This window comes from Mycetomoellerius zeteki, unplaced genomic scaffold (genome assembly GCF_001594055.1).
Source record: "Mycetomoellerius zeteki isolate Tzet28-1 unplaced genomic scaffold, Tzet1.0 scaffold49, whole genome shotgun sequence".
In the NCBI taxonomy this organism is placed as follows: domain Eukaryota; kingdom Metazoa; phylum Arthropoda; class Insecta; order Hymenoptera; family Formicidae; genus Mycetomoellerius; species Mycetomoellerius zeteki.
The window spans coordinates 707775-720384 of record NW_017257489.1 but is presented as its reverse complement, the minus strand read 5'-3'; the positions used below and the strand labels follow the sequence as shown (position 1 = coordinate 720384).

At 31.5% G+C, this 12610-nt stretch overlaps 2 protein-coding genes across 3 annotated transcripts in view; both read right to left on the bottom strand.

Moving 5' to 3' along the window:
* The window catches only part of LOC108727425 (ATP-binding cassette sub-family G member 4), a 40068-nt gene extending 32270 nt beyond the window's left edge, over positions 1-7798 (bottom strand). Inside the window, exons 1-2 of one of the 2 annotated variants that reach the window (XM_018455548.1) lie at positions 7330-7798; positions 4405-4518 (exon numbers count right to left, since the gene is read on the bottom strand). In XM_018455548.1, coding sequence (XP_018311050.1) covers positions 4405-4463 — 59 coding nt within the window. In that variant the 5' untranslated portion in view covers positions 4464-4518; positions 7330-7798. Of the gene's footprint in view, positions 1-4404; positions 4519-7329 lie in introns of those variants that run through there. The other variant, XM_018455547.1, reaches the window with a different exon arrangement.
* Positions 7799-9206: 1408 nt separating this feature from the next.
* Positions 9207-9673, bottom strand: LOC108727412 (40S ribosomal protein S28). The gene has a single exon (XM_018455530.1). The coding sequence runs from the start codon at positions 9575-9577 to the stop codon at positions 9380-9382; it is 198 nt and encodes a 65-aa protein (XP_018311032.1). The 5' UTR covers positions 9578-9673; the 3' UTR covers positions 9207-9379.
* Between the last annotated feature and the right edge of the window lie 2937 nt (positions 9674-12610).

Below are 12610 nucleotides of genomic sequence, written 5' to 3'. Positions count from 1 at the left end.
AATTATATACGTTTGTTGCTGGAACTATATATATAGTTACTGTTATTATTATTATAGCAGTAATAATCATAATTATAGTAATATATAATTATAGTTACAAATAATAAACATTTTTCTCTCTGTGTACTTTGATTGCTCTCTTGTGTTTACGTAACTAATGATAATAACTCATCACGCAATGAGAATTACGAGATAATCTCTTCCTGATCTCTTCAAGTATCTAAGTCACACGAAGCAATTGATTTTTTATTTTGATTCGTGATGTTGAAGACGAGATCCTTTATTTCAATGAAAGAAGAAAACAGAGACAAGTTTTTAATTTCGATCTTCAGTTTCCAATAAGTTTAAAAGTGTGCGATCGTAATAATGGAAATGCTGAGCACGCAGTCGCGAACGTGATTCTTTTGCCGATGTATGTCTATATCTCTTCTTACTGGAAATCTTAGTTAGAATAGAATTATACGTAGAAAAACGAGGAGTTGCAAAATCCGCAAAGAAAATTAAAATATACATAATTAAACGTAGACAAAGTGTAATTTTCTCTGCATTTCCTGAAAGGCAACAGTGTAGAACTGAAGGTTACATAACAGTTTCAAAAACATTGCAAAAGGACAGTTGTCATGTAAATGCTATTAATTTTCCATCGTAATTATACTCTGAGAAATTTATTTATTAGAATTATTTTATTTTATTTTAATAATTATTGATTAAATAATTATTTAGAATAATTTAGAAACTTAGAAAAATATTTTCATATTTCTATGAGAACAGTTTCACTCTAAGTGATTTTCTCCAAATAAAATATTTTTTAATAAAGGCATATTACTTTAGCGTGCACGCAATAATTAACAATATTTCGCTCAAAGTATGCGTTTCCATTATATTATTACAGGATGCAATCGGTGCAATTATATTATAATTTATCTCTTAATTATACGATTTAAAAAAAGAACCTTGATCTGTATAAAATAAGAGCGATAATGATGATGTATAAACAAGATATCGATCGTTATATGAAAATCGTATAATATGGAAATTATTAATGGTTATATGTAGCAATGCCTCAGAGAACGATGAAGAATTTATGAGGTTTACGAAAGAAATAAATAATTATTTTATCAAATGTAATTTATCAACAAACAGAAAGAAGTTTATGTTAACTCGTGAAAATTGCTCCGGATGTCCGAGATTATCAACATTTTCTGTCGTTATTTTTCTCAACTGATTTATTTTCAAAAATTATGAAAAAATTTCTTATTTTTATGAGAAAAACGTATGGATCGCAAAATCTTGGTGATAAAATAAACAAACATCCCAGTGGAAAAAATGTACTATTCGAGTGCGGGTAAGTATACTATATCTGATAGTGTTTAGAGATCACATTTTCGCACGGCGGACTATCGATAGAATCCGAGAGAGATCCACGCACAAGATGCCAGGGCGAATGTCACTTGCACAATGAGAAAGAAAAGCGCAAAGTCCGTATTCGGACGAATCACCAATGGGCGCGATAACGGTGTGATAGTCGCAAGGAAACATCGCGTAGAAATTTTGCTAGCGTATTTATTCAATCGTAGAATCACCGCGTTCTTTGTTCCTCGATATCGCCACAATGCGCGATGGAGAGGGTTAATTAAAATCTAATAATAGCACTGTCCGCCTGTGGCGTATATAACGTTACGGCAGATGGACTTTACTTTATTTCGAATAAATAAATAAATGAATAAATAAATAAATCGCTTATGACGCGAGAAGATAATTACGAAATTTTTGTCATAGGAGAGAAAAAGAATTAACGAAGCGCCGTGACGCATTTACAACACAACTAGCGATAATCTTAATTCATAGTTGTTTTCGTAAACTACCTAAAGATGTGCGTGTTAATCTTATAATGGACTTTGATTAGGTCAGACGAACGCGAACGAAAAATGAGGATTGCGATAATGCAATTTGACACAAAATATCGGAAGATGGACCCGAAATTCTTTACTCGTGTCAAACGCGTTTCCACACTATAAAAAGAAATGTGTTTTATTCTTGTCTCTATTTTTCAAATACTTAAAGATGTTTTAGTTTTAAACTTTTTCAATAAATAAAATACTACGTGTTTGGATTTAAAACGCATAATGTTTTAAATCCAAACAGTGTTTTGTCTATTTAAAAAGTTTAAAACTAAAACATCTTTAAGTGTTTAAAAAATGGAGTCAAGAATAAAACATTTTAATAACTTAAAATTAAACACTTCTTTTTTCAGTATACTGTCTAGATATCATTGCAATTATGTAAACCAATGCTTATGCTATGCAGTGTATAAATAAATATCACAAAAAGTAATTAAAGTAGACGTCAAAAAGTCTAATGATTTGTCAACCTATATCTCGTTGAGGAAATTCCCTATGTGATCATGCTAATCTCTGGATCACGTTGATCTATCGTGCAACTTATTTGCACGATAAAAATAAGAAAAATTCTCGCTATTTTTTCTTTTTGAATTGAATACCAGTTAAAAAAAGGTTCTTCGACGTTGATAGAGTCAACTGGTTTTAGTATACGAGAATGCTGTTTCAGATCATAAAAAAATATAACAAATGAAAATCTATTTGAAAAAATACATATCGGTAATAAATTTACTTCAATCCGTGATTATGCAAAATATTAGTTCACATCAAAAAGCCCGATATGTATTAATTAAGCCAATATAGATTAATGGATATAGATTAATTAGATTAAGCCAATATAGATTAATGAATATGGATTAATCCGTCATGACGAGAAGATGATTATCTTGAGAGCGAAATATGCAATACAGTATCATATGCGTATTTAATTTTATTGTATAAATATCTGTTTTGTTCGTTTGTAAACTTTTCTCAAGCGACGAAATTAATCCCGAGTTCTTACACAATAATCAGCATGATTGGAACCTTGATAATATCTCTTAATGTTTGTTCGAAGATCAATGCGATTGAGATAGTATAAAGGAACAAAGTATCAAGCATCGAGTGGGTACAAAGTCTTCTTGATGCAACATTAGCGATACTTAAGCGTCTTTAAAGTCGGTAATACACGCGCTAAAATATTCAAGATTAGAATATAATATATCGTTGACTTATTTTTCTCATGGATGCGATTAACATACCAGTAAATTTCATAATGTGTTTCTATCACGTTTAAGTGCAAAGTTTGACAGCAAAGATCGACTTAAAGAAGTCGTCCCGATTGGTTTTTTTGCTGATATTCAAGACATTTTGTATCGTTGAAATAAGTATATCTTTTTTTTTATAATTGACACTCATTTGCGATATTGATCATTATATTATTTCTTTTATCACGGTCTAGATTGCAATAATTGATCGTAAAACACGTGAAATGGAATATAATTACTCTAATATTGCAAAAAAACGTATTTAAACTCGTTATCTAATAATTAATTATTCGAAAACATTTGAAATGATTCCTGGCAATCTACTAAAGGCTTCAGATTAAAGGCCTTATTGTAAATAGATGGTCGGCAACAATAAAGTTCAAATTCCAAAGTATCTCTAGATTCTTTTCACGATTATCAAGCAGGATGATTTATCAGTGATTATCGTGGAAAAATCACAGCTCTTTGGTCAAAATTATTAGTTTGATGGAATCACAAAAATTTTTTAATTACTAAACTTCCTTTTTTTAATTCCGCAATCAGTTATAATGGTTTAAAAATTTCACAGTACTTAAACAACAAGTTCAATAACAGATTTCTTTTAAACATCTTACGCATTGCGTAATTAGAAAGTAAAATGTCATAAATGCGAAATTACAGTTCAGTAAAAAGAAAATGAAAACATCAAACATGTGAACGAGGGTATTCTGATAACACTGAATTATAACGTCACTAAACATAATAATAATGATAAACAATATTACAGCATTGCCCTAGTTGTAGTGTTCTATGCGAGTGCATTGCATTGTTCTCTCAGGTTGCAAAATTTTGAAAATTTTTGTTGTAAAATTATCGTTTATTGAATTTTCCCTTATTACTCAACATCATTATCCATTATTGTAACGCGACAATTTAGATCATGTTACAGATTGTGAAGCTTGAGGGATGCTTATTTCTTATTTAACTTACGGATATATGAATTTAGAAAGTTGCAGCAAAATATAAAAAAAAAACAATATTAAAATTGAAAATCGATGGGATTAAACACATGAGTGAAAAAATGTTACATTCGATATTATTCGGTCAAAGCAGTTCTTCGTGTCTAATAACATTTCGTCACAATTTTTGCTTGAATTGGAAATTAATTATGTATGAATTTACAAAAAATATTATCATTATAGATACGAAAAACTACCTTGACCGAATATAATATTTTTCATTCAAGGAGAAGAGAAAAGTATACAATTTTAAGAACTCACCTGTTAATTCCATTACTAAGCAATCCGTTCTGCATGCTATTTTTCCCACCTTCCACCATGATTGAAGTTACGTTGTTCCACGCACGTTTGATTTACGATACATACGACACACAGCTGGAATTAAAAAAGAAGATATTAATGCAAACACACAGAAGGCCGCTTATACATATATGTCGATATTCTGTGGAAACAAGGATGTCTGTTGTAATTGCAATCATATAAAAAATTACTTATTCATTGTAGAATACTTACGATAAAATATTAACGTCATACAGAAAAAACAGATTTCGCAAGAATGATTCCAGAGATAATCAGAAAAATGATACACATGAGAAAAGATACGCAAATTTTTCACAAAAAAATTATGCATTTTTCGTTACATAATTTTAATTGTTACTTTAATTGCTATTAAATAATCTACTTCTCTAACTCTGGTAGTTGCTATTATTTTAGAAGTCATGATAAAATATCACGTGCATAAAAATTACTGTATTTTTATGAGATTAAAAGGATTATTTAGAATATTGTGGAACTTACAACTCAAGAAATGACATAATTATTTAGTTATTTTATTTTGATTTATTAATTCGCAGTTTACGTTTCAAACGAGATGTACATCTAACTTATCAACATAAATCAATGTCCATTGATTGATTTGTTTCTTTGCTCTTCAATGCTTCTTTTGATCGCACGTCGTTTTCTAATTATAGGAGTTACTTCATCAAGGTTGATGCAACTGACAGACGAAGTTCATGTTCAACATTGCAAATAGCATTTTCTTGTAATATTGCGCGCATCTTGTGCAGTCACAATTGTGAGCGATTGTGTGTAATTCAGTTTTCATTTACGGATGATTACTGTGGAGTTCATGGGTACGGTATTATATATGTATGGGAAAACACAGAGTGCGATCCATTATTCATCAACATTATACATACATCAGCGTAGAGGTAATCAAACGCGTTTCATAATATCCTTTTTCGCCATCTCTTCGTCGCGCTTGCTACCTAGACAACTAAATAACCGGTACTTATTTTGTTCAAGGGCATACTTATTTCTTAATATTTAGGGTTTTCGAATTTATCGCGAAATTTAAACTGACTTTGAAACGAAGGATATTTGCTGCTTTCCATTCAGCATGTTTACATTATTCATTAATTATGAATTAACATTAGCCCTTATCTTCGTTCAGAGAAAGAGATAATTATTTTAATTGGCTACATTACTGGTATATGTTAACTACGTTTTTATCTTCTCAAAATTACGCAGTTCTATGCCACGAGTAAAATAAGGCGAACGTGAATTTATAAATTCAATGAAGTTATAAATACCTTCGTGTTTCCATTAGAATCTTTCTATTTCTCACGTGAGCATGTTGAAAATGCAGAATTATTAAGGAAATATGTCGAACGTCTCAAAGAACGAATGATACAAAGCAACGCACGCAGTTTTATCGTAAATTACGGAAAATATTCCAAGTAGGCTATTTTCTCCTCGGCCTGATGGTACACGTGCAACGCACACCGCTGACAGATAACGATAAACGCTAACATAGTACCGTTACAGCTGACACGATATAATGGCCGAAACACGCTAGCGATGTATCTCATGCAACTTTCACACACCCGTTAGAATACATTGCTCTTAAGTAACTGACTTTTATTTAGTTTCTAAATCTCTAATAAGCATAATTCATTTAATTTCTATTATAACTATAATTTATTTAGTTTCTAAAATCTCTATATTCTCTTTGAAAGTTACTCTTTTCTTTTATCGAAGTTATCAATTGCTAGATATTTCGAAATATCAAACGTAATAAATCTCTAATAAGTACAATTTATTTAATTTCTGTTATAACTATAATTTATTTAGTTTCTAAAATCTCTATATTCTCTTTGAAAGTTACTCTTTTCTTTTATCGAAGTTATCAATTGCTAGATATTTCGAAATATCAAACGTAATATATCTCTAATAAGTACAATTTATTAAATTTCTGTTATAACTATAATTTATTTAGTTTCTATTGTAAGAATAATTTATTTAATTTCCAAAATCACACCATATTCTCTCTGGAAGTTACATGTTTTTTTTATTAAAGTTATCAATTGCTAGATATTTCGAAATATCAAACGTAATATATCTCTAATAAGTACAATTTATTAAATTTCTGTTATAACTATAATTTATTTAGTTTCTATTGTAAGAATAATTTATTTAATTTCCAAAATCACACACTATATTCTCTCTGGAAAGTTACATGGTTTTTTTATTGAAGTTATCAATTGCTAGATATTTCGAAATATCAAACCGACTAAGCATTAATATGCATATTAATACTTGTATACTTGCATAATATTTTAATTAGAATGATATAACCACTGCGATTATATTTCCTTCTTCGCGAATATGTAAATTTCATCTCAATTTTATTCCAAATAAATTATCATTGTATATCATTTTAGTGTAATAATAATTTATTAACGATAAGAGGTATAGATAACTTGGTTTCGAATTTAAATAAAATTCTCGCTGATTAATTTGCAGAATGCATAATGTTTGATGCTTTTAGCTTTTTTCCATGTTCGAAGATGATTCACTTTTTCAACAAGATCGTCATGATTCAAACTAATCATACCAACACAAAAGTATAATAACAAATATAAGAATTCTTACATTTGTTATATTTAATTCTTATATTTGAATTTTAAAATTCAAAACTATCGGACCTAATCATTACATTTAAATATTTTGTCGATCTCTTGAAATATCTCTTTAAATATCCTATCTAGTGCTATATTCCGAATCTCTCTCCCAACATGATTGATTAATGATTAATGAAACTATTAATGAAACTGTCATTATTAGTGAAACGCACAAATATCTCAGATATCATTGAAGTAACGAGGATAATTAATTTATAGTTACCTGAATGTGCCGCGCGCAACTCCGCTCTCTTTGCAAGTTTCGATTTCGTGAAAAAACCGGTGCAATTAGCTCTGTAAGGAGAGCTCGGGGCGAGAAAACGATGGATTGGACCCAAAGGACAGAGATGAGCGACGCGACAACGCTCTCACGCGTGTGTTAATTCGCAACGCGACATTACACTAAGTTTGCCGATCGATCGTACGCCGGTTACGTCGTCTTCTAACCGGCTCGGACCTCGACGTCCCCGTTCATGGACCTCGCGCAGCGGATTGGTCGTCGATAAAAGCCGTTTTGGCGTCGACAAACTTTGACACTCGCCGCTTCTCTCGGCCCCACCAAGTCGCGAAAGGCGCGAACGCGTCCGTTCGCCATTCACGCTCTGTGGCCTTTAATCGTACGTTTTTGTATGCGTGTGTGGCTCGGGCGTGTGACGTACTTTGACAGCGAGTCAGCTGACCAACCGAAGCTCGGCAGCATGACGCATGTGCGATGGGCTCTTGTGTGCTAAATATACTTACAGACAGGGCTATCATTATTTGAAATACTTTTATTTAAAAAACAGTATTGGTAAGACACACAAATATATTTTGTATTTTGTGTTTGTTCAGAGTACATGAAAATATTTTGTATTTCATGGGAACATATAAAAATGTTTTGTATTTTGTATTTCGATATTAATAACAAAAGATTAAAAGTATTTTGTATTTTGTATTTCAAACACTAACATTGACAATCAACTTTATTATTTCAATTACAAAAATCTTTCAACCTAAATACAAAAATACATAATACTTTTATGTGATCCGCTAAAATACAAAATACGCTTGTATTGTAAATAGTGTGTTTTAAATAAAAGTATTTCAAATACATGCCCAGCCCTGCTTACAGATTTGTGTGTCATACACAATTGGAATCAGACGAGGCATATACATCTCTGATGATTCTTTAAAATAAAATTAGAACGCAATTTAGATCATTCGCAAAGAGCGATTATGACTAAGTCAAAGTCTCACTATAAATGCTTTGAAACGTTTGATTAAATGACCAATTAGAAGAAAGAATTTTACGAATTGACTAGTTAAAAAACGCTTTAGAGCATTCGTAACATCGCGTTGACCTTATGACATTATGCTGGATTCACACTGCATCCGATTTTCACCAAGCTCAGTTAACTTAACTGGCCAGTTAGTCCATCGGAATTGACAAATGCGATTGGTCAATTCCGATGGACTAACTGGCCAGTTAAGTTAACTGAGCTTGGTGACAGTGGCCCTTAAAGTGTTAAAGCAATTGCGATCATTGATGCACGCACGTGACATCTTCATGCAGTTGAAAGCTTTTATCAGCTATCGGTGTGGCAGTTAACTGCTCTTGAAGAATTGATAACAATGTTTATAAAGAAATTGCACAAGTTATAAAAATATACGTATCTTCTTTTAAATTATTTTTTAAAATAAATATTATTAGTAGATAATATTTATCACTTCAAAATAAATGCTTTAGAGAACCTTGTAAATATCCATTTGTTTATATAATAAGACTTATAAAGATTTCTGAGCATCCTAACACCATCTTGCGATTGTCGAACGAGACATACTAGGTCTGGCTAAATTTAATCGTGAATGTTTGAGAACTACGATACATCGAGCTATTATTTTTAACTCCTTCTACGAAATTCTACGACAAAATGTACGAGCAATTTTTGATATATTTGCACATAAAGGAAATATAATGAAATATGTACATCACAAACTATAATTTATTCACACACTAAAAGTGGGAAGATAAAACAGTCGTTTATATATAACAGTAAGAAAACTCCATTTTTCGCAGACATAAAATATGTATGCTTCCTTCTTATACATACAACATGTGTGTTTCCTTTTTATTTATTACATTTTCTTCGGACTTTAGAAATAAAAGACATGGTAAATTACAAGAACAGTTCTTCCTTGACTTCGTCATCGTACTTGCCGCCAGAATATTAATATTTAATTTCGACGCAACTCTTCAAGTGTTCTCCAGTCACGTGACGATTATTTTCGTTAGTTTAACGGAGTCTCCTGGCCTCTCGTTCGGATTCCAGCAACGTCAGAATGTCACCTTCGCGCACGGGACCTTTGACATTTCTAATTAGCTGTCTGTTCTGCTCATTCAGGAATTCTACTTTGACCTGCGTGCATTGTCCTTGAGAGCCCGTCCTGCCCAGGACCTTCACTACTCTCGCCCGCACTATAGGTTTCTCCATACTCTCGTTATGTGGGCCTTTATCTTATCAGCACGTAGAATAACTCTCGCTCGTGTTGCAATATTCGCAATCCGTGCTACACTGAACGTGCAAATCGCTTGGACCAACTTGGACCACATGCGGACCACATGCAGATCAAATATCATCTTGGCAACGTTCCAAAGAAAGAGAGATATAGTAAGCCAGAAAGTCTTGGAAAGGATTCCGTACTAACTGTATGGAAAATTAGGTCCCACTGAAATAAGTTCATTTTCACGTATTTACATTGTATTAGTTTATAATATAATGTGATGAACAAAAGATGTAATAGACGCAACAAGGCTTAATACGTAATAGATAGTTTTTCAATGGCGTTTCAGACCACACGCGTTGTCTAGAAGACTTCTTTGTGATGTCTCTTAGATATCTTTTAGACGTATATATCCCAAAAGACGTCTTTATGACGATTTTATAACGTATCTTTTAGACATGCAGTTGTCTAGAGTATCAAAGATATAAAATAGAACACTTGATACGATACATCATATTCAAAAACTATCTATTATTAAGCCTTCTATTACATCTTTTGTTAATCACGTTATAAGCTACAATACGTGAAAACGAATTCTTTTTATCGGTCCCTAATTTTTTGTTTTTGCGAGATCTTTTTGTAAAGTGCGCAGACAACGTGTAAAAAACGTTAATAAAAAAATGAGTAATATAACAAATTTTTTTCGTTCACAATTATTTAAAATGACTTAAATTTATTCAAGATTAATAATTCAATAACAACGCTGATAAAAGAGATATTTGAAATAAAAATGACCTGTATTCTACATTGGCTATACTTATATGCACGTGATTTCGATGCTACTCCCCGGTAAAAAGTTTTTCAAGCATGAATATGTATAAATATGTCTAAATATACACAAACACGTATAAATATTTATAAACATGTATAATTATATATGAAATATGTCCATATATTCATACGCCCCTTTTTCTTTTGTAAAATTACTTTTTAATGTAATGGAAATAGTAATAGTAATGTGAAAACATCAAAAATAATTAAAGGGATAATTTTCGCATTGTTCGTTTTAGAAGAAAATGAGTTTGAAAAAATGAAAAAAAATTGTTCATACACAATTATACATAATTTTATATATAATTATAAATACATAAGTAATTTTTTACATTTCTTCAAACTTGATTTTTTTCTAAAACAAATAGTGCGAAAATTACCCTTTTAATTATTTTTAATGTTTTCTCATTGCTATTATTATTTCTATTACATTAAAAAGTAATTTTATAAGAGAAAAAAGGATGTATGGACATATTCCATATAAAATTATGTATGTTTATGAATATTTATACATGTTTAGGTATGTTTATACATAATTATACATATTCATGCATGATAAATTTTTTACCGAATCTCTTGACGTCGATTCGAAATCTGCGATTCAGCAACCGTCGTAAATACTTCTCGCTAAAACGAATATTATATAACTTATACAGAATATTTCTACGTCATTTCTCCATTTACTTCATCCAGACCCAGGATAATTAATTTCAAAGTCGACACTTCATCAGCGAAAATGTGACGTCAATAAGTAAACTGTCTGAATAACGGGATTTCACGCAAAAAAAGCAACTCGTTCATTGATACAATCGTTTATTCATTTGTGCTTTAGTACAAACGTGACGTCCCTCGATAAATTCAAGACACGCAGTACATTAGCGCCGAAGGTCCGGCGAGGTTCTTCACCCCGTTTTTTCCTCATCTCATTCTGGAAAAAGATCTACCCTACGCCCGCGTCTCTCTCTGTACACACACACTCGCGCACAGTCACACGATGCATTCACACGATGCATTCACATTCTTTCTGTCGTATAAAATCACGGTAGTGGAAAAAGATTGCGGTATTCGGTATGAATGTCGTGTAATGTTATACATTGGATATCGATGTATGTATACATGTGTATGTGTGTGCGTTTGGACACGTGATATAATCTATAGCTAGAAGCGACAAATGGGTTGAAATGAATTCTTACATATTGCACCCTCGTATCTTCCTATGCATTTTGCGTTTCCTTCTGTTTCACGAGCGGAATCATTACGGGTTTACAATAAAGAATTCGCGCGTTTGCTGATTACGCTCGTGAAGCTTGAACACAGAGCGCGTGTGGTATGATAAAAAAAAAAAGTACAATCTAGATCGTTATATTTTGATCTCTTTCCGTGCACACTGACCTTTTAGAGCGCGACTTGCGCGATATTATATACTTACGACTTATGAGATTTGATATAAACAGGAAATTATATATCACAATCGAGCATGATCGGGATTAGCTGCTAATTATCAAAAGAGACGATCGAACGTCAGCGTACTGTAAAAGTTCAGATCTCGATTGTATGAGTGAATCGAGAGAAATTTACAGTACACAATAATATTGCTATATGAAGATAGTGCGCGCTTTTTCGGGATAAAACTTTCCAAAGCAGCTTATCGAGGTCTGTTAACGGTTATCAATTTAACAACATATCCCGTACGTGCATGTGAATCTATCATTGGGATATCATATATTTACAAATGCCACCGTAAACACGAACTTTTTATCGCAGCGGATAAAACTTTCTTTTATACCTAAATGTCATGTAACATTTGCTTTTTCTTTTGGTTAACATCAGGTCATTGACATTCTACGTAATCACGCAGAAAGCTAATTAACCAATATATTTTTGGCATGATATATAAACAACCCATTCATTTGTCAATTCAGCAAACAGTATAGAAATTAAGTTTTGCAATATAATAACATAATAACAAAAAACATAATAATTTAAAGCAGTAAATTTTTGTTCTAATTGTCTCCTTTCTTGTATCACTATCGAGATAATTATGCCATATATTTTTTCGACGACGAGTAATAAGTACAAATACAATTAATGAGACCTTAAAAGATATATAACTCTAAAAGTATAGAAATTTATTTTTTCACCTTGCAGACTAATGCACATATCTTTTAATTTAATACATCGAATATTAAAAT

Excerpts from the sequence above, each read along its gene's own strand:
- LOC108727412 (XM_018455530.1), bottom strand. The coding sequence starts at position 9,577 with ATGGAGAAACCTATAGTGCGGGCGAGAGTAGTGAAGGTCCTGGGCAGG.